Below are 27,883 nucleotides of genomic sequence, written 5' to 3'. Positions count from 1 at the left end.
ACTGGTACTGTTACTCTTACTGTTGTTACTGATACTACTGTTACTGTTCTTACTGTTCTTACTGCCGTTGCTATCGTCACTAATGCTGCTCTTACCACTACTGCTGTTATGGTTACTGCTGCTGTGAGTGCTGTACTTACACATGAAACAAGTCGTATTTAGGAATTTAAACTCATATTCTTGGTAAAGATGAACCTCTGACCTCATCCCCCCCCCCCGTGACCCTCAGCGCCACCAACACCATCAGCCAGGTCAAATTGGGTCGTAACATAGTTTATAGGTCGTTCCCAGATAACTACTTAAAGGTTATGTATAGTACGGCACTCTCTTGACTATCTGATATTATCGACATTTTGGTAACCCTGTTTGGTGTTGTAGTGGTGTTGTAGTGTGGTGTTGTGATGGTGTTGTAGTGATGTATTGTTGTGGTGTAGTGATGTATTGTTGTGGTGTAGTGATGTATTGTAGTGTTGTGGTGTTGTGTTATAGTGTTGTAGGGTTGTGTTGTGGTGTTGTGTTATAGTGTTGTAGGGTTGTACTGTGGTGTTGTGGTGTTGTGTTATAGTGTTGTAGGGTTGTACTGTGGTGTTGTGGTGTTGTGTTATAGTGTTGTAGGGTTGTACTGTGGTGTTGTGTTATAGTGTTGTAGGGTTGTACTGTGGTGTTGTGGTGTTGTGTTATAGTACAGTTGTACTGTGGTGTTGTGGTGTAGTAGTAGTAGTAAATACAACAAATATACAGTAAACAGACACAGACAGACAGACAGACACACACACACACACACACACACACACACACACACACACACACACACACACACACACACACACGTCACACGGTTCTCAGGTAACGACACAGTATTTAGTGAGGTAGGGCCCAGGTACCCCTACACACCCTCAATCTAGCCCCTCAAGAGGTCGTAAATTCTCGTCCCTTTCTCGTTAAAACAGAGAATTATCTGACCTCTTCGCTTTGTCTTCATAAATTCCCTTTCTCTTCCCGTTAAAATAAATCTTTTTTTTTTACCTTTTTTCTTTCCCTTCCTTTCCTTTCCCTTCTCTACCCTTCTCTTTCTTTCCCTTCCCTACCCTTCTCTTCCCTCAGATAAGTAATCCCTCTTTTTCTTTGTATTTCAGGTAAGGATGACCAATCACACGAGACCTCCTTCACTATACGAGACCTCCTTCACTGTACGAGACCTCCTTCACGGTACGAGACCTCCTTCACTGTACGAGACCTCCTTCACTGTACGAGACCTCCTTCACTGTGGGGTGTAGTGTTGATGATCAAGGGGGGGGGGGTAATGGTCATCAATATTATTATTATTATTATTATTATTATTATTATTATTATTATTATTATTATTATTATTATTGTTACAGAAGAAAAGTTCAATATATCATACACTGGATAACCCAAATTCCCCATCCACCCATACTCAACCCACCCCACACCCACACCCACACCCACCAACCCATCAACCCACCCACTACTCACACTAACTTGACCTGTCCATCACACGGTATCAACAATTTCTATTTTCTCACATATTGCAACTCCTCACCCCCTCCCCCCCTACCTTCCTCTCCCCCTCCCCCTCACCCCCTCCCCCTCACTCAGCTGTCACAGGGCCGTAAAAAATAAATGGGGTTTACATGAGAGACGAGGATAAATGAGAAAAGTTGCTGGTTCATCTGAGAGCTGCTGTGTGCCATGATACATACATACATACATACATACATACATACATACATACATACATGCACACATACGTACATACATAGAGAGAGAAGGATAGGTAGATTGATAAAAGGATAGATGGATAAAATACTACGATAGATAGACAGTCAGATAAAATAGTACATACAGACAGACAGACAGACACAGACAGACAGACAGACAGACAGACTCGCTGGTCACTGGTAAAGGTTAAGAGATTAATATGTGGGTCACACTTAAGGGTTAGAGTGACCCCCTTGTGACCCCCTTGTGATGACCCTCGACACTAAGGTCATACCCACAGCTATGTCGTGGCCCTCACTGGATAATTACTGTCTGTCTGTCTGTCTGTCTGTCTGTGTCTGTCTGTCTGTCTGTGTCTGTCTGTCTGTCTGTCTGTGTCTGTCTGTCTGTCAAGCTTAATCATCTTTAATCTGTTTTTCAATCTAATTTTTTATCCCAGTTTCCGGATTTTTTTTTTAATTTAGCGAGATGTTAGATGACTGTCTCTCTGTCTGTCTGTCTGTCTGTCTGTCTGTCTGTTCGTCTGTTCATTCTCTGTTCGTCTGTTCACTCACAGTAACAAGGAAGACCTGCTGGGTGACACACAACACACACAGTGATATGGGTCGCCTCTTCCTTTCTCTTCTCCACCTTTTTCCTCCTTCCCACCTTCTCTCCCTCCCCACCTCCCCCTTCCTTCCCCACTTTTACCCCATCCTTCCTCCTACCTCCTCCCTCTCTCCCACTCTCCCTTTTATTCTCCCATCTCCTTTCCTCTCCCTCCCACTCCTTCCTCTCACCCCCTTCCTGTTCTTCTTTTACCCCATCCTTTCCTCCTCTCACCCCCCCCCATTACAACACACAGTACACAGCCAGAGGGTAAAATATGTATTAAATCATTCATGTTTTTTAAGCTATGTATATTTATTGAAGTGATAACAACATCGTCTTATCTGTGTTATGATTCTTTAAATAATAATTACAACAACAACATCAACAACTACAACAACATCAACAACAACAACATCAAAATCAACAACAACAACAACACCTACACTAACAAGAGGGAGAAGAAAGAGTTGTAATGTTACTAAGAGTTTCTGTGAGGCTGACAGTCACCACCACCAGTTACTGTGAGGCTGACAGTCACCACCACCAGTTACTGTGAGGCTGACAGTCACCACCACCAGTTACTGTGAGGCTGACAGTCACCACCACCAGTTATTGTGAGGCTGACAGTCACTGACCACCAGTTACTGTGGGAGGCTGACAGTCACCAGTTACTGTGAGGCTGACAGTCACCACCACCAGTAACTGTGAGGCTGACAGTCACCACCACCAGTTACTGTGAGGCTGACAGTCACCACCACCAGTAACTGTGAGGCTGACAGTCACCACCACCAGTTACTGTGAGGCTGACAGTCACCACCACCAGTAACTGTGAGGCTGACAGTCACCACAACCAGTTACTGTGAGGCTGACAGTCACCACCACCAGTAATTGTGAGGCTGACAGTCACCACCACCAGTTATTGTAAGGCTGACAGTCACCACCACCAGTTATTGTAAGGCTGACAGTCACCACCACCAGTTAGGTCGTCCCCCACAACCTTTAACAAAGTGTCCTTTAAGTGTTGAAGTTCACCATGAATCATTAAAGGATCTCTCTCTCTCTCCTACACCACCACCACTACCACCACCCCATCATCATCACCACCCCCACCACCTACACCCCCATCACCACCACCTCCTCCATCACCACGACTATCACCACCATCTCCACCACCAGGTTAGGTTAGATCTACACTATGGTAATGAGTGAGGTTTACTTAACACGGCCGGTAATCAATAACTCTACCGGCAGCCCACCTCACTAGCCTAACCGGCCACATCTGTGGAGAGGCTGGGGGAGGGAAAGTGGGGAGACGGAGAGAGAAGGGAGGGAGGGAGGAGAAGGAAGTGGAGGGAGAGCAGGAGAGGGGTTGGGGAGAGGGAGGAAAGAGGAGGAGAGGAGCGGGAGATGGGGGTGGGGGAGACTGACTCACATACATAGCAACCTTACCTAACAAGTCGTCAGCGATCTACATAACAAGTCGTCAGCGATCGTACATAACAAGTCGTCAGCGATCTTACATAACAAGTCGTCAGCAATCTTACATAACAAGTCGTCAGCGATCTACATAACAAGACGTCAGCGATCTTACATAACAAGTCGTCAGCAATCTTACATAACAATTCGTCAGCAACTTACACAACAAGTCGTCAGTAATATAACAAGTCGTCAGCAATCTTACATAACAAGTCGTCAGCACTTACATAACAACTGTCAGCAATCTTACATAACAAGTCGTCAGCAATCTTACATAACAATTCGTCAGCAATCTTACATAACAAGTCGTCAGCAATCTTACATAACAAGTCGTCAGCAATCTTACATAACAAGTCGTCAGCAATCTTACATAACACCGTCAGCAATCTTACATAACAAGTCGTCAGCAATCTATATAACAAGTCGTCAGCAATCTTACATAACAAATCGTCAGCAATCTTACATAACAATTGTCAGCAATCTTACATAACAAGTCGTCAGCAATTCATATAAGTCGTCAGCAATCTTACATAACAAATCGTCAGCAATCTTACATAACAAGTCGTCAGCAATCTTACATAACAAATCGTCAGCAATCTTACATAACAAGACGTCAGCAAAGTCACATAACAAGTCAGCTAACCCACATCAACAAGACGTCAGCAAAGTCACATAAACAAGTCGTCAGCTTAAGGCACACCAGCTTAGGACAGAGGAGGTCACCAGGTGTCTAAATTATCCAAAGTTTGAGTGAGAAGCGGTGTAGGTCACAGGTCAGGCAGGTAAGGTCGAGTGTGACGGCGTGGTGGGTCAAGGGTGAAGAACTTGTCCCCACACACACACACACACACACACACACACACACACACACACACACACACACACACACTCTCTCCCTCTCTACCTCAAGCACCATTATGACTACTACCACCACTACAACAATTGCCATAACAACAACAACCACCACCACCACACCACCACCACCAACAACAACAACAACAACAACAACAAACATTGTCCCATAAACCAGAATGACGAAAAATAATTAACTTTTTAAACGAAGTTAAGTTAATAACCTGTCCATTACCCTCCCTCTCCCTCTCTCCTTCCTACCTCCACTTCTCTCCTCTCTCCTTTTCCATTCCACCTCCCTTCTCCTATCTCTCTCCCTCCCCTCCACTTCTCCTTACCTTCCTCCCTACATCCTCCCTCCTTCAACTCTCCTTCTCACTAAGACAACACCGAGCTGGGACTGGTAATTCTGGTCCCAAACACACACGTCACAGCTCTCAGTAGTGTGTGTGTGTGTGTGTGTGTGTGTGTGTGTGTGTGTGTGTGTGTGTGTGTGTGTGTGTGTGTGTGTGTGTGTGTGTGTGTGTGTGTGTGTGTGTGTGTGTGTGTGTATGGGAGGTGGCCAGGAATATATACTGTACATATTAAGGACAAATAGACAGACAGACAGACAGACAGACAGACACACAGACAGACAGACAGACAGAGACACACACACACACACAGGTCATGTTCTGGTGATGACTTTTGACCAAACTTAAAATATTCATAGAGTAATTACTTAGTTCATGCAGGTTATTTCTGTCTTCTGCATGACACACTCTCTCTTCCAGACGTCCTTCACTCTCCTCCTCCACCACCAGCTGGGATGAGAGGGAGACAAAGAGAATATAAGCAGCTTCTCCTTTCTCCCCTTTCTCTTATCCCCTCTTCTTCCTCCTCTTTCTAATCTCCCTTTTACTCTCTCTCTCCTCTTCCCTACCAATATCTCTATCTTTCTAGTAACAAAGGGAAGCAGGGAACAGAGGAGAGAGAGAGAGAGAATTAATAGACTAGACAATAACACTTCCAAACGGCCAGTACAACATCCATCAGTTAGATCAGAAGACTCCGGTACTGGACGACCTCAATCACCCATAAACACTAATATAAATAAACGACACGAAAATAATAATCAATCAGACGTAAATACACCTGACACACCTCTGACAAGTGTAGTGACGTCACCAACCTACGTCACGGGAGGCTTGTTATCAGGTGGAGGTAATAATATGAGGGTAACGGTGCAGGAGAGCCGTGAGTGTTGGAACCATGGGTGGCCAGTGGTGCTGTACGTACATGGTTTATTTACACACACACACACACACAACACACACACACACACACACACACACACACACACACACACACACACTTAAAAACGAAAATAATGAAATAAAATCCAAGAGTGGTCCCCTCCTGATAGGTGTGTTAAAGAAAACGAGGAGAATACAGGTGGCAGCGGGGTAACTTGTATATTTTAATACTAAGTGGACACCACCTGCCCGTGTATGCTAAATAGACTCGTGTAAACAGTGCCCCGCTAAAATAAGGGACTCCACACCTCGCCCCACTAAAATAAGGGACTTGGTAACAGTGCCCCGCTAAAATAAGGGACTTCACACACCGCCTCGGCTAATAAGGGACTCACCACCGCCCGCTAAAATAAGGGACTTGGTAACACTGCCCCGCTAAGATAAGGGACTTGGTAACACTGTGTAATTAAAACATGGCCGCGGTGAGGGGTGTTGGTGAGGGTGTAATGGTAATACTGAGGGGCGTTGTTGATTACATAGGTAGAGGTAATATACAGGTGTAGGTAATTAGGTGGTGGAGATAATTAGGTAGAGGTAATTGCGTGTAGGTGGAGTTAATTAGTGTAGGTGAAGATAATTAGGTGAAGGTAGAAATAATTAGGTAAAAATAATTATGCAGGTAGGTAATAGTGAAGGTGGAGATAATTAGGTGGTAATTAAGTTCAAGTAATTAGGTGTAATTAATAATAAAATGAACAGAATTGTGACCAACAGCTGGGGCGGTACTGCACCACTAACCTAACCTAAACCCAAATTAACCTGTCTTAACCTAATCTTTCATTAACCACAACTAACCTGTACTAACTTAACGTAACTCAACAACCAAACCTAACTTAACCCAACTTAATTTTACCTCATCCACGCTAAACCTTCACGACCTGGGGCCCAGTCCGACGAACCATTCGCCTGACGTAACTCCGCCAGACTGACGTAACTCGGTATCATCTTCCCGGCCGTAGGAGACAAAAACCTGAACTTGACTTTGATGTCTCAGTCGACCCTAGATGAGTCTCACCTCCGTCCTACTCTCTCCTTCCTTCTTACCTCTACCGTTCTTCCTCCTCCCTTTCTCCCCCTGCCTGCTCCCTCCTTCTCTCCAGGCCGTCCTCGCTTTCATCCCTCTCAGTCCTCATCACCCCCTCCCTCAGTTCCTATCACCCCTCCTCAGTCCTCTGATCACCCTCCGTCCGGTTGGAATTTGGAGAGAGAGAGAGAGAGAGAGAGAGAGAGAGAGAGAGAGAGAGAGGCAAACGACCCCACCTTTGTCTGTCACGTGACACTCAACTACTGACTGGTTATCTTCTCCACTCCCCCACCCCTCACTATAACCCTAACACGTGTAGAACAAAGACCCAACTGGTTCTTAAGACAATACAGTACTGAGAGATAGTGACTACTCTCTAACTAACTCCTACTACGACTACTACTACGAATACAATTACTACTACTACTACTACTTTTTTTTGCACGTAGCCTCCATCCTCCCCAAATAGCCACACCTTCGCCACCATTTTATTACCTTGAAATTAAATATCCTAATACATAAGTAGCTACCCTGGCTGTGTTGAGTTAGTTGAGCCGTAGATCTATGTGGCATTCAGTGACTACTTAACTACTACTACTAATGATAATAATAGTAACAAAGAGAATAATAATAGTAATACGAATAATAATAATAATAACAACAACAACAACAATAATAATAATAACAATAACAATAAAATAATAATAATAATAATAATAATAATAATAAATAATAATAACAATAATCTCTGAATATATTAAGGAACCAGACTGTAATTACTGTACCTGTAGTTTATAGCCATACCTGTACATGGCCACATAAGCCTATATAAACGGTATAACACAAACACAACAACTACAACGAAAACACAACAATCTATAAAAGGGCGGGTAAGACTGTATATAAACTGTATAACAACAAAAACAGCAGAACAACAACAATGAAGAAGAACAACAACAAGATCCAATTTTCCAAAACACGCAGGGAACACAAATGTACAGTTACTATGTTGAAGACGGTGGCCTCAAGGGAGAGTGAGGGAGGGAAGGAGGGCAAGGAGAGAGGGCGGAGGGAGGGAAGGAGGGCAAGGAGAGAGGGAGGGGAGGGAGGGGAGGGAGGAGGAGGGGAGGGGAGGGAGGGAGGGAGGAGGAGGGAGGGGAAGAAGGAGGTAAGGGGAAAAGGAAGGACGGAGGCAAGGAAGAAGAGGAAAGGGAGGGAGAAGTGCAGGGAGGAGGAGTGAAGAAGGGAAGTAGAAGAAAGGAAGGAGGTGGAGGAAGAGAAGCAGGAAGGAAGAGGAAAAGAGGTAAGTAAGGAGGAAGAAGAAAGGGGGGGAGGAAGACAGGGAAGAAGAGGAAAGAAAGAAGATGGCAACAGAGGGAGGGAAGTTTTGGCATCATCAGTATGCAAGGTGAGGGAGAGAGGGAGAGGGAGGGAGGGAGAGAGGAGGGAGGGACACACACCTCCAGGGATACTAATGTGCCTCCAGGTAAAAAAACACCGCCACTCCAAGCAAAAGTCCGGCGAACAGGCGTCTGGCGCAGCGTCCATAAGTAGTTTGGCGAAGGTTATAACATAGAAATGCCAGATGGAGGAGGTGAACGTCTGGCGCTAGTGATCGCTCGTGGAGGGGGTGAGGTTGTAGTGGGGAGGCAGGAGGTGGGGGAAGGGGGGAGAATGAGAAGGCAGGGAGAGATGGGGAAGACGAAGAATGAAGGGAATGGGACGGAGGAGGAGGAGGAGATGGGGAAGGAAGAGAAGGCAGGGAGAGATGGGGAAGACGAAGAATGAAGAGAATGGGACAGAGGAGGAGGAGGAGATGGGGAAGGAGAAGAATGGGGACGAGAGGAGGTTGTGGGGACGAATAGGGAAGAGAGAAAGTGGTCGAGAGGGAAGAGGAGGAAGGGAGGAAGGAAGGACAGAGGATAAAGATAAAACACACGAGTAATGGGGGAATATGTAGAAGTGATGGGAGTAGCTAAGGGGAAGAGGGGAAATAATGGTGAGGGGAGGAGGCGTCGAGGTCGTTCAGTGGAGGTGAGGGGACGAGACCAGCTGTGTTGAGGGGACGAGACCAGCTGTGGTGAGGACGAGACCAGCTGTATTGAGGGACGAGACCAGCTGTGGTGAGGGACGAGACCAGCTGTGGTGAGGGGACGAGACCAGCTGTGGTGAGGGGACGAGACCAGCTGTGGTGAGGGACGAGACCAGCTGTGGTGAGGGGACGAGACCAGCTGTGTTGAGGGGACGAGACCAGCTGTGGTGAGGGGACGAGACCAGCTGTGTTGAGGGGACGAGACCAGCTGTGGTGAGGGGACGAGACCAGCTGTGCAGGGACGAGACCAGCTGTGGGAGAGGACGAGACCAGCTGTGTTGAGGGACGAGACCAGCTGTGGTGAGGGGACGAGACCAGCTGTGGTGAGGACGAGACCAGCTGTGTTGAGGGGACGAGACCAGCTGTGGTGAGGGGACGAGACCAGCTGTGTTGAGGGACGAGACCAGCTGTGGAGGGGACGAGACCAGCTGTGTTGAGGGACGAGACCAAGCTGTGGTGAGGGACGAGACCAGCTGTGGTGAGGACGAGACCAGCTGTGTTGAGGGGCCAGGTATGACGAGGCAAAACAGAGTAGGAATAGGAGGGGAAGAGGGAACAGATAGAAGGGAGGAAGGGCAGGAGGAAGAAGGGAAGGAAGAGGAGGAAGAAGGAAGGGTAGAGGGAGGAAGAAGGAAGGTAGAGGGAGGAAGAAGGAAGGAAGAGGGAGGAAGAAGGAAGGGAAGAGGGAGGAAGAAGGAAGGAAGAGGGAGGAAGAAGGAAGGGTAGAGGGAGGAAGAAGAAAGGGAAGAGGGAGGAAGAAGGAAGGGAAGAGGGAGGAAGAAGAAAGGAAGAGGGAGGAAGAAGGAAGGGAAGAGGGAGGAAGAAGGAAGGGTAGAGGGAGGAAGAAGGAAGGAAGAGGGAGGAAGAAGGAAGGGAAGAGGGAGGAAGAAGGAAGGGTAGAGGGAGGAAGAAGGAAGGGTAGAGGGAGGAAGGAGTGAAGGGCAGAGGGAGGAAGAAGGAAGGGAAGAGGGAGGAAGAAGGAAGGGTAGAGGGAGTGGAAGAAGGAAGGGTAGAGAGAGGAAGAAGGGGAAGGTAGAGGGAGGAAGAAGGAAGGGTAGAGGGAGGAAGAAGGAAGGGTAGAGAGAGGAAGAAGGAAGGGAAGAGGGAGGAAAGAAGGAAGGGTAGAGGAGGAAGAAGGAAGGGAAGAGGGAGGAAGAAGCGAAGGGTAGAGGGAGGAAGAAGGAAGGGTAGAGAGAGGAAGAAGGAAGGAAGAGGGAGGAAGAAAGGAAGGGTAGAGGGGAGGAAGAAGGAAGGAAGAGGGAGTGAAGATGAAGGGTAGAGGGAGTGAACATGAAGGGTAGAGGAGGAAGAAGGAAGGAAGAGGGGAGTGAAGAAGGAAGGGTAGAGGGGAGGAAGAAGGAAGGGGTAGAGGGGAGGAAGAAGGAAGGGTAGAGGAGGAAGAATGAAGGGTAGAGAGAGGGAAGAAGGGGAAGGGAAGAGGGGAGGAAGAAGGAAGGGGTAGAGGGGAGGAAGAAGGAAGGGGAAGAGGGAGGAAGAAGGAAGGGTAGAGGAGGAAGAAGGAAGGGGTAGAGGGAGGAGAAGGAAGGGAAGAGGAGGAAGAAGGAAGGGTAGAGGAGGAAGAAGGGCGGTAGGAGGGAGGAAGAAGGAAGGTAGAGGAGGAAGAAGGAAGGGTAGAGAGAGTGAAGAAGGAAGGGAAGAGGGAGGAAGAAGGAAGGGAAGGGGAGGAAGAAGGAAGGGTAGAGGGAGAGGAAGAAGGAAGGGAAGAGGAGAAGAAGTAGGGTAGAGGAGGAAGAAGGAAGGGTAGAGGGAGGAAGAAGGAAGGGTAGAGGAGGAAGAAGGAAGGGTAGAGGGGAGGAAGAAGGAAGGGTAGAGGGAGGAAGAAGGAAGGGAAGAGGGAGGAAGAAGGAAGGGTAGAGAGAGGAAGAAGGAAGAGGGAGGAAGAAGGAAGGAAGAGGGAGGAAGAAGGAAGGGTAGAGAGAGAGGAAGAAGGAAGGGAAGAGGGGAGGAAGAAGGAAGGGTAGGGAGGAGGAAGAAGGAAGGGTAGAGAGAGAAGAAGGAAGGAAGAGGGAGGAAGAAGGAAGGGTAGAGGGAGGAAGAAGGAAGGGTAGGAGGGAGGAAGAAGGAAGGGTAGAGGGAGGAAGAAGGAAGGGTAGAGGGAGGAAGAAGGAAGGGTAGAGGGAGGAAGAAGGAAGGGTAGAGGGAGGAAGAAGGAAGGGTAGAGGGAGGAAGAAGAAAGGGAAGAGGGAGGAAGAATGAAGTGAAGAGAGAGGAAGAAGAAAGGCCAGAGCGAGAGAGGAAATAGAAGGAGGGAGGGAAGAGATAGGAAACAAGGAGGAAGGGAAGAGGTAAGAAAAAAGAAAGTAGGAGAAGGAAGAAAACAGAGCCGAAGAAAGGAAGGAAAAAGGAGGGCAAGAAGAAGGAAGGAAGGAAGGAAGGGGAGGGAGATAAAATACAGATGTGCAGAAGGAGGGAGAGAAGAGAGAAAAAGGGAGGAGCAGAACAATGCTAATGGAGACGATATATGATAAAAACGTTGATAATGACGAAAATAATGATAAAAACGCTGATAATGACGAAAATAATGATAGAAACGTTAATAATGATCAAAACGCTTAAATTAAAAAAATCAATAAATTAAAACGTTAAGTAACAAAAGCATTAATGAAAACGTTGCCAGCTTCAAGTATTGCCAATATAAACGTTGTTAGTGTAAACTGAGTTAAGGAAGTGAGTAAACATTGCCAGTAATGAGCGTTGGTAACGCTGACCGTGAGTGGGTGGGTGGGTGACAGTGGGTGGGTGGGTGACAAGGGTGGTGGGGTGACAGGGGTGGGTGGGTGACAAGGGGTGGTGTGTGGACAGGGGTGGGTGACAGGGGTGGGTGGGGTGGACAAGGGGTGGGTGGGGTGACAGTGGGTGGGGTGGTGGGTGACAGTGGGTGGGTGACAGTGGGTGGGGTGGGTGACAGGGTGGGGTGACAGGATGGGTGGGGTGACAGGGGGTGGGTCAGTGACAGGGGTGGGTCAGCAACAGTGGATAGGGTAAGTGATGGTGGGAAAGGAGCTATGAGGGTGGGGGAGAGGTGGGTTTGAGGGGTGGGGGAGAGGTGGGTTTGAGGGTGGGGGAGAGAGAGGGGGTGAGGTGGATGGGGAAGAGAGAAGAGGGTTGAGGGGGGAGGAGGGGAAGAGGAAGTACGGTCAACTCATCGTCTTCCTCCAGTAGTTAGTCTCTTTTCCTTTATCCCCTTACTCCTTGTCCACCCTCCTGACACACGCCCACCCTCTTGACACACGCCCACCCTTCCTGACACACGCCCACCCCTCCTGACACACGCCCACCATCCTGACACACGCCATTATGACACATCACGCGCGCCCTCAACCTTAATACTTCCACTTTATGAGGGCGTCACCACCCCCTCTACTGTGTGACAAATATGAATGACAGTCACGTGACCCTACTACAGTGTGTGTGTGTGTGGTCAGTCTCCCCGTCAGGAGCTGCTGCCATGAACCACAGCATCACCACCACCGTCAGCGTCGCCGTCAGGAGCTGTTGTCATGAATCGATTTTCAGTAATAAGTCGCAGTTGTGTTCCTCCACGCCTGTAGAAGGTCCTTACTGCCCCAATAATTGAGTAGGGAGGTTATGGTGCACCCTGGATGGTTATGGTGCACCCTGAATGGTTATGGTGCAACTTGGATGGTTATGGTGCACCCTGGATGATTATGGTGCACCCTGGATAAATATGGTGCACCCTGGATGGTTATGGTGCACCCTGGATAAATATGGTGCACCCTGGACGGTTATGGTGCACCCTGGATGGTTATGGTGCACTCTGGATATATTAGTTGGGTGAGCTAACGTGCCCTGGGAGCGAACCAACGACCTTGAGGATGAGAGGCGAGCGTTGTATCCACTCAGCCACCGCATTATACATCAGCAATGTGACGTAAAACCTGTATTGTAAACCAAATAATCGTAAACCGAATTAACGTAAATCAAATAATCGTAATCTAAGTACTAACCCAGGAAGACCGGACAATTCACTATCTGCACTGGCTAATCATTACTCCGGAAGACGATCGACTAACACCTAGATCCCAATTACTGCTGGGTAGACAGAAGCGATTGGATTAAAGTAGCTTGTTTATAGTGTTATCCTGAGGGGGGGGGGGAGGAGGCTGTTATCATCTCTCTCTCGTCTTGTCATAACGCCCACAGCTGGCAATATCGGCGGCCATGTTCGATTATTTGTCGCGTTATTGTTGTGGTGATGAGTATGACGTGTAGTGTGTCGACCCACGGAGACGCTGGCGGTTAGGTTAGGTTACGTTACGTTACGTTAGGTTGTTACTGTTCCAATATGGCAACATTAACCTCTGTCATATGAATGTCAGTCACTTGTATTCTGACATTTCCTGGCACTTCCCGGCACTTTCTGGCCTCGCTCAAGTCTCGGGGAGTGTCTGGGGGTCACCTTGTACAGCGGGGTCGTGTGGCTTAACTCTTACCTTTATATTATCGACGCATCTGTACACACGTGCAGATGTACACACAGGATATAGGTGTACACACACACATCGATACTTATATTCACACAAGAGCTGTACGTAAATACATGACACTGATGTACCTATAGTATAGTGTACTCTCTCTCTCCTGTTCATTGGTCTCTTCCTTCTTCACTTACGTCACGAAGGAAGAGAAGGAAGAAGGAAGAAGAGACATTTCTCCTTCTTTAATCACTCTCTCCCCACCCACACGCCTCTCCTTCACCATCTTCCTCCTCCTTGGTGTCCTTCTTCTAGTTTGCCACACTTCCACCAGCTTCCGTGCACCCCCGCATCTGGCTCAGGACGATGTTTGATACGTGAATGAAACACTGTCGACCATTGATCTTGGAGAATGCCGCCGGGTACCACTACTGGAGTGCCGCCGGGTGCCACTACTGGAGTGCCGCCGGGTGCCACTACTGGAGGAGTGCCGACGGGTACCACTACTGAAGGAATGCCACCGGGGCCACCACTGAGGAATGCCACCGGGTGCCACTACTGGAGTACCGCCGGGTGCCACTACTGGAGTGCCGCCGGGTGCCACTACTGGAGGAGTGCCGACGGGTGCCACTACTGAAGGAATGCCACCGGGTGCCACCACTGAGGAATGCCACCGGGTGCCACTATTGGAGAAGTTCCTCCGGATGCCACCACTGAGGAGTGCCACGGTGCAACCAGTGGAAACGTGTTATCGGATGTCACTACAGGAAGAACACTCCGCCACACTACCTAGACCCTGGCACTGTCCGGGGAGCCGTGGGAAGAATCTTTCTTGGAAGACCTTGACGGTGTTGACTAGACTGTACGAGAGAGAGAGAGGGGTTGGCGCTGGTTCTTAAATTTATATCAGTCGTTATTCTCAGAAAATTTCTTCCTTCCTTCCTTCCTGCTGCACTTTATCGCTGACTGCTTCCTCCTCCTTATCTTCCTCCACCTATCCCACTTTCTCTTCCCCTTCCTCCACCAACTCTCTCTTCTCCTTCTCTTCCTCCCCTCTTCTTTTTCTTCTAATTATTATCATTATTTGTATTCATCTTCCCACCTCCTCCCCCCGCCCTCGAAGACGACCCCACCGCCAGGGATCACGCACCTCCCCCTGACCTCCCTGAACAGACTCCTGACCCCACTGGACCGACTTCTTCTGATCCCCACTGGTCCGGCCTCAGACCCCTATGGACCGGTGTGTCAATAGAGCAGGTAACGAGCACAGCCGTAGTTACACAGCAGCCGTAAAGACGTTAATGGCGTCGGTATTCAGCCAATCAGCGCGCAGGATGAAGCACCTCAGAGTCTGTCTATCCCTGAGTGGCCCGTCTGTCTATCTGTTAATATCTGAATATTTGTCTCTATATCTTAATGTCTGTCCATCGCCTGTCTAAATCTTACTGTCTGTCTGTCTGTTCACCCTCCTACGTATGCATGTGTGTCTGTCTGTTGTCTGATATGTCTGTACGTGTATCTGTTTATCTGTGTGTGACTGTCTATCGGCGCTTTTCTGTATGTTTTAATATTGTGAATAAAGAAACACACACACACACACACACACACACACACACACACACACACACACACACACCACCCCCCGAAACAACCACAACTACCACCCACAGACAGGCACCAAGTAACACGGGGGTTATGATCCGACAGCTGGTGGTAAGCACATCGGGACGGGACGGGACGGGACGGGACGGGACGGGACGGGACGGGTTGGGTCAGGTGGGATGAAGATGGGTCAGGTTAGGAGGAGAAGGAGGGGGAGGGAAGGAGAAGAGAGGACCAATAATCACTATCTATCTGGGTCTCTCTCTCTCTCTCTCTCTCTCTCTCTCTCTCTCTCTCTCTCTCTCTCTCTCTCTCTCTCTCTCTCTCTCTCTCTCTGAAGGTCAGGACTGGACCAGTAGGTGAGGGAGTACCACCCATTACAGGTCGACAGGACGGTGGAGGGCAGTGGCCGGGGAGTGACGGTGTCTGGTGGTGGGTGGGTGGATGTGTGTGTGTGTGGGGTGTGGGTGTGGGTGGGTGTGTGTGTGTGTGTGTGTGTGTGTGTGTGTGTGTGTGTGTGTGTGTGTGTGTGTGGGTGTGTGTGTGTGTGTGTGTGTGTGTGTGTGGGTGTGTGTGGGTGGGTGTGTGTGTGTGTGTGTGTGTGTGTGTGTGTGTGTGTGTGTGTGTGTGTGTGTGTGTGTGTGTGTGTGTGTGTGTGTGTGTGTGTGTCCATACTATTAACAGGAAAACGGATCCACGTGAAGTGACACCCCCAGCTTATTTTTTCAGATAATTAAACACCCGATAATAATCTAACTTAATAGGACAGACAGACAGACAGACCAGACAGGGGGAGTACAGTAGGATCACAGCTGGGCGTCTGCCACTATCTGAGAGACTTACTTGTCCTACACCCTACCACCCTCCTTAAGTTTTAATAATGGCTCCTCCTTTAACACGTCAGAATTAAAGTGTAGACATCCCTCCCCCAAATCTCTACTTCACCTCGTTGGTATTTAAGGATTTCAATTCCACTCCCGTCGTCACCCTCACCTCCCCCCCCCTCCCTCACCTCCCCACCTCCCTCCCTCCCCTCACCTCGCCTCCGCCTCACCTCCCGTTGTCGTGATTTTCTATAAGGTGCAAAAGTTATCACCATCACAACAACCACATCCTAAGTTAACCAGTTATCTGAGCCAGTGTTAAAGGGATAGTCCAGGAAGCTCGGACAACTCGCCAACTGCACTGGAAGTTTGGAACACGATATCTAACTGGGATAACTTCTAGGTTCCCCCCAATTACACACATTCTCTTCCCCACGTCCATCATCCCACACACCTCATCTCCCTCCTCCCCACACCCAGCATCCCACCTCCTCCTCCCCACACCCCACCTCCCTCTCCCCACAACCAGCTCAGCCCAGCCAGCCAGCCAGAGCCTCAGTCATCATTGATTAAACTGGTGCTGTAGAGAAGCTTATTCATCTTGATTAATGGAGCCTTGTTTACCTGTGTGCGTGTGTGTGTACCTGTCTGTGTGTACCTGTGTTATAGAGGAGCTTAATCACCTTGCTTAATGACGCCATGTTTGCCTGTGTGTGTGTGAGTGTCTCTGGACGTGTGTACCTGTTATGTGTGTATATGTCTGTGTATCCCGGGTGTGTCCGTGCATGTTACCTTAGTGTACGTGTATGTATGTATGTGACCCCTATCTCCCCCCTCCCACAAGTAGACCTGTGAGGCTCTCTCTCTCTCTCTCTCTCTCTCTCTCTCTCTCTCTCTCTCTCTGTGCTAAACCACTTACCCCCGTCGGCCCAATTCCAACTCCTGTGTGCATATATCCTCCCCTCCCTCCTATCTCCCCTCCCTTCCCCCACCCAGCGCCTTTCCATCTTACTCTCTCACTCCTTTCCCTTTGTTCCCACCTCATTTATCCTCCTCGCTCTCCCCTTCACTTTCCCCTCTCTCTCATCCCATCACACTTCCCTTTTAATCTTCTTCTCTTTCCCCCTCCTCTTTTCTCACCTTCTCTTCCCCCTGCCTCTCTCTCTTCCCCTTTACTCAAATTCTTTCCCTGTTTCCCTCCCCCCCCACAAATTCAAACACAGTAAATTAAATTGTATACAAACAGACATAATAACAAACAAACAATGAAGCCCATAAACAAATAAACAAGTAAACAAGACACAGAGGAGCTTCATGTGCGGCCCGGTGTTATGAGAACGTTAAGAGAAGGTCAGGTTGTGAACGTAGTAAGATGAACGCCAAATGAACGCCGAATTTGTTGTGGAAAACAAACAAAACAACAAAACTCCAAACAATACAAAGGTAAACAAAGCAAACACGTGTGACGGTCCACCAGAGCTGACTTCTCCCTCCTCCCTGACACACTTATAAACAAATCAAACCAAAACAAACGCGCCCCATACCGAGCATAATATACACCTAGCCCCATACCGAGCATAATATACACCTAGCCCCATACCGAGCATAATATACACCTAGCCCCATACCGAGCATAATATACACCTAGCCCCATACCGAGCATAATATACACCTAGCCCCATACCGAGCATAATATACACCAAAGGCCCCCCACACACACACGGTCGCAGTATGTTATAGATGTCAGTAAAATGTCAACACAGACGGACAAACAAATAAACAGTCGCTGCTGTATATAAACAATAATGTCACAGGTCAAGGCTTATGAACCAGCAGTCACCCGAAATAACATCCAGAACGTCAGTCATCTCTCTGATTAAAAGCTGAATATGACGTCAGGGGGTTCCTCTCTACTTTATTGGTCGCTACTGATGACGTCGGGGCTTCCTTTTTATTTTATTGGTTACTATTGATGATGTCACCACGCCCTCTCGACTCTCTGATTGGTTACTGAAGACGTCGGGGGCTTTCTTTCTGTTTGATTGGGTACTATTAATGATGTTACCACGCCCTCTCAACTCTCTGATTGGTTACTGATGACGTCATGGCTTGCTCTCCCTTGTTTTTAAATGGCCAATGCAAATGACGTCACAGTATGCTCCACCACACATCGCAGCCTCCCAGAAACACACATACGGTATATACACAGGCAACACGTGACACCAAGGCTACTCTAATATATACACATCTGGTGCCACATATATACACATCTGGCGTCAAATATATACACATCTGACCTTCCTATGCCTGGGTCGACCTTCATGACGCCAATACTGACCTACTGAAGACTGTTTACCGCCTGTGAGGGATGATAAAATGGTCAGGTCTTGGGTGACGTTAAGACGGACCTGCATTAACCTGACTCACGCGGTAACAACATTATCAGTCAGCCCAAGTGAGGCGGGTAATAACCAAGCCAGAAAAAAAAGTAAAACAAACACACACACACACACACACACACACACACACACACACACACACACAGACGAGAGGAAATCAATACACAGGTTGGCGTTATGTCTCCCATCCCGTCACCAAACATTCCCTCACTCAACATTCATCTCACATTATCAACAAGAGTTCGTCATTAAAACATTCTTATAAGTATGAGGTGGAGGGGAGGGGTGTGGAGGGGAGGGGGGTGGGAGGGGAGGTGGAATACAACGAGGAAGAGGAAAGGAAGTTGAGAAGGAAAAGGAATAGAGGAAGGGAAGGAGGAAAGAAGGAAGGGGGGAGAAAGGGAAGGAAGAAAGGGATAAACGAAGGAATAAAAACAGGATGGAAGGATGAGAGAAAAGAGGAAGAAGGAAAGGGAGGGAGGGAGGAAGGGAAAGAAAGAAGGAAGAGAGGAAGGATGGAAAGAAGGAATGAAGGAAGGAAAGGAAAGAAGGAAGGATAGGAGGAAGAAGGAAGGGTGGAAGGAAGAGAGAAAGGAAGGGAAGAAAGAAGGAATGAAGGAGGGAAGGCAAAGAGAGGGAGGAAAGTCTACCAATCAGATATTGTTATTGGCACCTGATCACACACATCGCTTCCCTCACCCCAGCTAGAGGGGAGAGTACAGGTGAGGGGAGAGTACAGGTGAGGGGTGAGTACAGGTGAGGGGAGAGTACAGGTGAGGGGAGAGTACAGGTGAGGGGAGAACCCGTGACAAATATAAGGAGTCCCCCCCCTTTCCTTGTGAGCTTCGCGCGGCACCTGGAAACGGAATGAGGGGAGAAGGGAGAGGGGAGAGGGGGAGGGATACTACCAATAAAGGAGCATAGTCGTTATTTTCCAGACACTTGCAATAACATTATACCATCACATCGTTGCACTAACCACTATCACCACCAGAATCACAACCACTATCACCACCAGAATCACAACCACTATCACCACCACTATCAACAACAATAACATCATTACTATCACCACATTCACCTCCACCACCTTCATCACCATCGTCACCATCACCACCAAAAATAACATCATCACTATCACCACCTCCACCACCATCACTATCACCACCTTCATCACCATCAGCATCACCACCAGCACTATCAACAACAATAACATCACAGTCAGTGCCTCTTCACAATGGCTGGCATCATGACAAGGCTAAACCACAACACAAGAGACGAGAATACCGACCTTATGTGTTAGGTTGAGGTCGTAACAGTGCTATTCCACCTCTCCCTCTCTCTCTCTCTCTCTCTTCTTCCTCCCCCCTCTCTCCCACTCCCCCCACTCAGAGAGGGATTTACGGGAAGCAAAACTAATTAAAACTTTTACCCTAGAGAACCACAATGTTTCTCTCCTATGTCATTGTTGCCTATCACGTGTAGGGGTGAGAGAGGAGAGAGAGGAGAGAGAGATGAGAAAATGATGGGAGAATGATGAGAGGGAAGATAAGGAAAGATGAGAGGTAGGAGAGGGAAGAGGAGGGCAAGTGAGAGGGAAGAGGAATGTTGTAGGTAGACGGAAAAAAAATCCCTGAACTAAAAAATAAACGAAAATCTAAATTCCTGCCTCAAGAATTTTGTATTCATGTATTTTTGTTTTTATTTTTTTCTAAGGAAAAAAAAACTTTATTTCCTTACATAAGTTGTCGAAAATAACGGTTATTATTATTATTGTTATTATTCATATCATCATTATCATTATTACTATTATTATTATTATTATTGTTGTTTTATTATTATTATTACTATCTTCACCATCATCATTTATCACCATCATCATTTATCACCATCATTCGCAACATTAACCACCACTACCACCATTCATCATCACCACCACCACCACCATTATCACCATAACCACCATCCAGGTACTGAGTGACCCCCGTTCTCCCCCCACAGCCCCACAATGAAGGCGGCAAGAGGACCCGACTCACCAAGCGAGCCAGGGAACACAAACTGACCAACCGTATGGAACATGGCGACCACCACCGACGTGAGTACCCCTTCTCTTACCTTCTCTCCTCTTCTCTTTCCTTACCTCCCCTCACTTCTCTCTCCTCTCACCTCACCCCCTCACAATAAACACACACTCATCTTCCTTCCCACAAACAAACACAACAACAACAACACGACAAACACACACTCATCTTCCTTCCCACAAACAAACACAACAACAACAACCACAAGGTCACACACACACACACACACACACACACACACAACAACAACACGACAAACACACACTCATCTTCCTTCCCACAAACAAACACAACAACAACACGACAAAACACACACTCATCTTCCTTCCCACAAACAAACACAACAACAACACGACAAACACACACTCATCTTCCTTCCCACAAACAAACACAACAACAACACGACAAACACACACTCATCTTCCTTCCCACAAACAAACACAACAACAACACGACAAACACACACTCATCTTCCTTCCCACAAACAAACACAACAACAACACGACAAACACACACTCATCTTCCTTCCCAGAAATAAACACATGATATCACCAGACCATATGACCTTCCCCCCCCCATGACCTTAACAACTATAGGTCAAGGTCACACACACACACACACACACACACACACACACACACACACACACACACACACACACACACACCTTTAACTGAGACCTATAGTGAACGGTGCTTAATAACCCTAGCCGTTGGGTGTTGGAGTCAGGGTGTGTGAGGGTGTGGTAGAGTGTGTGGGTGTGGTAGAGTGTGAGGGTGTGGTAGAGTGTGTGGGTGTAGGAGTAAGGGTGTGGTAGAGTGTGTCGATTTAGGAGAGAGGGTGTGATAGTGTGGGTGTGTAAGGGTGATAGTGTGTGTGTGTGTGTGTGTGTGTGTGTGTGTGTGTGTGTGTGTGTGTGTGTGTGTGTGTGTGTGAGGGTTGCTGCCTGATCCACCTCAACAGGATATTGCTTATAACAAATCCCTGGCACGTCCCTCCTTTTCTTCCTCCTGCTCCCTCCTCCTCTCCTTCCTCCCTCTCTTCTTCTCCTCCTGCTCCCCCCTCCTCCTCTTCTTCCTCCTGCTCCTCCTCCTCTCTTCCTCCTGCTCCCCCTCTTCTTCCTCCCTGCTCCTCCTCTTCTTCCTCCTGCTCCCTCCTCCTCCTCTTCTTCCCTCCTGCTCCCCCTCCTCCCCTTCTTCCTCCTGCTCCCCTCCCTCGTCTTCTTCCTCCTGCTCCCTCCTCCTCCTCTTTCTTCCTCCTGCCCCCTCCTCCTCCTCTTCTCTTCCCTCCTGCTCCCCTCCTCCCCTTTCTTCCTCCCACCCTCCTCCTCCTCCTCTTCTTCCTCCTGCTCCTCCTCCTCCTCCTCTTCTTCCCTCCTGCTCCCCCCTCCTCCTGCTCCCCTCCTCCCTCTTCTTCCTCCTGCTACCCCTCCTCCTCCTCTTTCTTCCTCCTGCTCCCCCCTCCCTCCTCCTCTTTCTTCCTCCTGTTCCCTTCCTCCTCCTTCTCCTACTGATTAAATAATAGACAGGATGTGGCCAAAATATCAGTATATATTAATTATCAGTTTGATCTGACGTGTTCCCAACTTCCGGAAGGATGGACGGAAAGACAGACGGACGGACGGACGGACGGAAAGACAGACGAACGGATGATAACGGCAAAAGAGACATTTCACCCCCCCCCCCAAGGAGAGCGGAAGACTACATAACGAGCCATGAACCTACAGGGGTGACCTTGTGTAGTAGGGTGAGGGGTGTTAGTGGCGTGCTGGGGGTCGCTTACACCACTATAATTTAACACACACACACACACACACACACAAATCGCCTTTTAAAAACCAATTACAGCACCGATTTACAAGTCTTAATAATACCTCAGCCAATCACAAGTCATGAAGGAGCAAGATATCACCCCACAGCCACAACCAATCACAGCACCGTATACAAGTCATGAAGGAACAAGATATCACACCACAGCCAATCACAACACCGCATATAAGTCATGAAGGAGCACAGCCAATCACAACGCCGTATATACAAGTATCATTATACCCACGCTACTCTTTACCACCTCTCGAGTCTTGGGGCAATTGAGACGCCATCTTGGACGCCAGCTTGGTCGCCAGCTTAAGAGGGAGACAGTTCTCACGCCACCAGTCATGAGATAAATGTATGAATGTAGGAGAGGGCGCCCGGCCAGTGTCCTGTGTACTGCTGAGTCATTGTGGTGAAGACAGTGTTAATGTGGCTAATTAATATATCTATTTAAACTGTTTCCCACCACCACCACCTGACGTACATACATAAACACACACACACATAAATACATACATGCATACATTACAAACATACATACATTACATACATACATAGACACACATACATACATACATGCATGCATTACATTACATTACATACATTCATTCATAAACATACATACAGTACACATACATTCCCACATACTAACATAATAAAAAATAATAATTGTAATTTATATTTAGTTAATTTGACCAAGGACAGCCAAACAAAGCCATCAGATAGTTATTTCCAGTAAGGTCTTAAAGTCTTTATCACGTCATCGTCATCGTCATCATCATCTCGGTGTTCCCAGGCGATCATGCACACCCGTCCAAGTACTAACCACACCCAACGTTTAATTAACTTCGTTGATCGGACGCACACACACCAGTAAACAAAGACACACATACACTGGAGGTCCATCAAGGTCACACACGCACACTCACACACCAATTGCCTCTTTAAAACACCAGGCATGATCACCGCCTCTTAAGCTCCCTCCACTGTATCATTTTATACACTGTAATTATTACTTGGTGAATGAACTGTAAGTGTTTGTTCAATTAAAACACCATTAACGACAATACTTCCCGAATACTTTAAATAATTCCTAAAATAAACTTTTCTTTGAACAAAACAACACGGACAGAAGCAAAACAAATCTTAACAGGAGTCATGGAGTCCGCCTTGACATGTTCTTTAATAAGAGTAAATAGAATCTTGTCCGTCGTGTTATGTTGTAATATTTGTTGTGTATTTAGTTTTGTGGAAATATTATCCTCTTACATATAATAAAAGCCAATGTTTACCCACGGAAAAAAATGTAATATGTATCTCGTAAAATTTCCCTTCACTGACGTCCGCTAGTGTCATGACCCCTAGTAAGACTGACTGAGGTTTACACACAACTTACCACAAACACTTGTACTATTATCGACCACTAGACTGTATATATAAAGGGTATATGAAGGCGGAGGGCGTGTCTTGCACTACACTTAATGCAGTAAAATCTATGTATATTGTCACCCCAAGTTGACATAAACCATTAACACCTCCTCTTCCTCCTACTCCTCCAGGGGAACACGGCCCTGCCCACAAGCCTGAGCAGCACCGTGCGGAGGTGGTACATAAGAAGGAGGTGCCTACCCATGACGCCATGCACCACGCCCAGCCCCACAGGACTACTGAAGGCGCCTTACACAAGGCCGAGGCACGTAAGGGAGCCATGCACAGGGGTGGTAACGGTGGCACAGGGTCCGTACACCGAGGATCGGCTGGACAGCACGACCTCAAGAAGGAACTGCAGCTACAACACATCACCGAACACAACATTGAAAAGAAACACGAAGATAAGGTTAGTGTCTGTCTGTCTGTCTGTCTATATCCTGATGTGACGTCACACTCGGGTCAGCTTATGAGAGTCAGGTAAGGCTGTGACGTCATCAACATCCAAGCCAGTATATACTTCAACTTTCCTTCTATTTACCTCTATTTGTCCTTCCCCCATTCCTCCTTCCTCGCACCTCTCTCCCATCATCCTTCCCTCCCTCCCTCCCACCTCCCTTATGGTCTCACTCATACTACAAAAGCATAACATAAAGACAAAATATATAGCAACAAAAAATATACAACAAAATAAACTGATAATGAAGGGAAAAAACGAGACCAACAACAACAACAACAATAATAATAATAATAATAATAATAATAATAATAATAATAATAATAATAATAATAATAATAATAAACATGAAACAGACAAAAGAAATGAATAACGAAAGACAACAAAAATAACACAAAATATGCCAAAAATAAACAATAAAAATAATAAAATGCGATATAGAAGAATAATGACAATAAAAATATAATAAAAGTAAGGAAGAGACAAAATTTAATAAAAGAGGAAATAGAGGAATTCTACAAACAATTATACCCAAATATACTTAAAAAGAGACGGGTAGGGTGAGGCAGAGAACGATGGAGACACAAAGATAATGAAATAAATAGGAGGAAAATAGACCAAAATAAACAGAGAAGACAAAACAAGAGAATTATAGAGAGAGAAATAAACAGAGGGGAAAACAGAGACAAATAAAGAGAGAAATAAAATAAATAGACAAACAGGGATATGGTAAATGGAAGTAAATATAAGAAATAAGTTAACGGAACAAACTGACCAATAAAAACAGAGAGAGAGAGAGAGAGACGTCCGGGTCACCGTCACCAAACTCGTCTACTCTCTATGCTGGGACAACAAGCTATAATACTACCACCCTCACTAACGTAAAAAATAAATAAATACATGTAAATAAATAAATAAAAAATAGATCTTATAACTGCCAGTCGAGGACACACACACACACACACGTGATACACCAAAGGAGTCATGTATCCCCGTGTGTGTGTGTGTGTAGCCCCTTATATTATCACCCTACACGTTAAACCTGATATGATGTAGCTCTCACCATCTTCCCACGGTATGATGTCGCCTTCAACACGTTACAAGTTGTCTTTCAATGTTGCAGATTGTATGGCAATGTTGCTAATTGTAAAGCAATATGGCAAGTTAAATGGCAATGTTGCTAGTTGTATGGCAATGTCATAAGTGTATAACAATCTGGCAAGTTGTTTATCAAGATTACAAGTTGTATTTCAATTTGCAAGTATCAGTCACACATCACCATCCCTCACCTCCTTTCCCGTGACACCAAGTATGACCCAATATAACCCTGGATTACCTAATGGCCTGCCCCAGCATCTCAACCTTCTTAAGAGGTCAGTGAGCCTTAAACCCTTCCACGGTGCACATGTGGAAGTCTACTAAGACAAGTAAAATAAATATATGAGTTGTCCCTCAAGTATAATAAAACCAATGACTTCTACCTGTACAATTTCTGGAGTTATTACTTTTTAATATGGGTCAGATAATGGAGCAACCACCCTGTAGTGCTACATTTTCTGACACACCATTGCATGTTTACTAATCACCAGTCACAGAACCTATTAAACACCACATCTGAATCCGGATATGGACACTGTAAATAACTTTTTTCTCCCAAACACATTTTCACCTACCATGAACCATTAATAACTGTTATGGTGTGAAAAGAATGACATTTTCCACACCACACTACTGTAATACTATATAAAACAATAACTAAAGACCAGTTGTGCACATTTCTTCACAAGGTAACTCATTGGTTGCACCGGGGCACATAATGTGTGTATGTGTTTCCTCAGCAAATAACACCAAGGCTTACTGTTTAATTTCAGCCAATGACCATTTGTGTATCATCTACAGTACTCTTAGCTAGAACCCTACCACACCCTGTCTCCCTGTGTGACACACCACTACAACACCCACACCACTACAACACCCACACCACCACAACACATACACCACAAGTTATACTAACACTGTCAATATAACATCAATGTTGACACACCCTGGGAGATATGTGTCAACAGTCACATATTTTTGTGTACACATGTGTGCACATCTGTACACTGCAGATAAATTCTAACTACCGAACCCCACAATCATATCAAATGTCCGGTCACCACAACATAATGACTACCTGTATTGCCATATGATAATAAATAACTGTTCAGTACAGTATACCCCTGACAAAATGTACTGCAGTGTGCTGTACTGTACTGTACCTGCATGAGATTAATAATTATTTCATACATAAATAAAAACACTGGCTATATTATAATCAGTAATATTTGTTTTATAATTACAAGTATTTTGATAAGAGGTATTTCCCTTCCTGATAGCCTAGTGTGTAAATAATTAACAGTACAATACTGTAGCATCAGTATAACTAAATGTTATGCTGGTGACACATTATCAACACTTAAAATTATCTTACTTACTAAAAAAAATAATTATAATACAAGACAGTGTTGTAGCCACTACACTTACTGAATGGCAGTGACTACAAGTGAAATAGTCTAGCTACACTATTTAACATTATATTATCATATCATATAATTCATTATCATTCATAATGATGATTATGAACAGCCTTATAATTCAGTTAAATAATTAATAATGGAGTATCATTATACTGTATTCCAAAATGATGTGAAGAATTGTTCCATTAGACTAAGTGAACACAGGAATGAACAGCTTATTGGACAACTTCTCTGGGGCAGTGATAACACAGATGGAGCTGTGTCCCCAAGACAGAACACAAATAACCATGTCATAATCATGACTAACTCACATCTTACAATACTAATTGACATAGGAATCATATCTTTTCCTGGAACATGAGGCGTTACTCTTTAAACACTATCTGATAGCCAAGATTAGATCAGGTGAGTCAAGTATAGCCACACATCTGTCCAGGTAAGCCAAGTACAGCCATACACCTGTACAGGTTGAAGAAACAAAGGTCCCAGAACCTGACATAGTTGACTAGAACTAATACAAAACCAGTTGACCTTCCCTTTGTAACTTTATCCTTTAGTACAAGAGCATTGTGGGAGGAGAAAGTCATCCCTTATCACCCAGGCAGTTCTCACCCTCTAACACACCTGCTTCTCCACCCTTATACTGGACACAGTATACTGTATGTTGACCAGGTAGAAAGTCCAGTATTTAGTGATTCAACTCCCCAGTTCCCACTCACCTCAGCAGCACACAGAAGGAGGAAATGTAAGTGACCTAATCTACACTTGATTATAAATGACATTACAAGATTAATCCATCATTTATAGTCCAGTGGTGAGTGTAGTCGATGATGGTGAAGACTCCTGCCCTTTAACCCTAAGTGGGAACTCTCATCATCCACACTACCTAGTTTTCTTATTAAAAAATAAGGGTGTGAAAAGAAGGCAGACTAATTTTCAATATAGTTCCTTCCTGTCAATAATGATCTGGGTCCTTGCAACTCTAAATTTTCAGGTAATAGACTTGTGGTGATAGATAGATAAAGACAAACAGACTCAGACAAAAAGATCATAACCTCAAGTACAGTACCTGCACAGGGTTGTTCTTACAGCATGTGGGGACTGTTCTCTGTTGTACCCTGTTCAACATTTTACACATGAGAAAAGTTCACCAACACTTACTGACCTTCCTCCCTCATACGAATTTAGTTTTAAGTGCTGCACTGTACACAGTTATTTGTATAATGTAT

The 27,883-nt window shown here is 46.2% G+C and overlaps 2 protein-coding genes across 3 annotated transcripts in view; one reads left to right on the top strand and one right to left on the bottom strand.

Moving 5' to 3' along the window:
* LOC121853577 (TBC1 domain family member 2B-like) overlaps positions 1 to 27,883 on the bottom strand; it is a 94,120-nt gene that overhangs the window by 46,924 nt on the left and 19,313 nt on the right. The window lies entirely within an intron of this gene.
* The window catches only part of LOC121853578, a 73,728-nt gene that overhangs the window by 42,110 nt on the left and 3,735 nt on the right, over positions 1 to 27,883 (top strand). For both annotated transcript variants that reach the window (XM_042347800.1, XM_042347799.1), the window contains exons 2-3: positions 20,357 to 20,450; positions 23,810 to 24,087. In XM_042347800.1, coding sequence (XP_042203734.1) covers positions 20,357 to 20,450; positions 23,810 to 24,087 — 372 coding nt within the window. The remainder of the gene's footprint in view (positions 1 to 20,356; positions 20,451 to 23,809; positions 24,088 to 27,883) is intronic.

Source organism: Homarus americanus, unplaced genomic scaffold (assembly GCF_018991925.1).
Source record: "Homarus americanus isolate GMGI-L3 unplaced genomic scaffold, GMGI_Hamer_2.0 scaffold4896, whole genome shotgun sequence".
Taxonomy (NCBI): Eukaryota; Metazoa; Arthropoda; class Malacostraca; order Decapoda; family Nephropidae; genus Homarus; species Homarus americanus.
The sequence above is the reverse complement of the archived record's forward strand: the minus strand, read 5'-3'. Positions and strand labels throughout refer to the sequence as shown.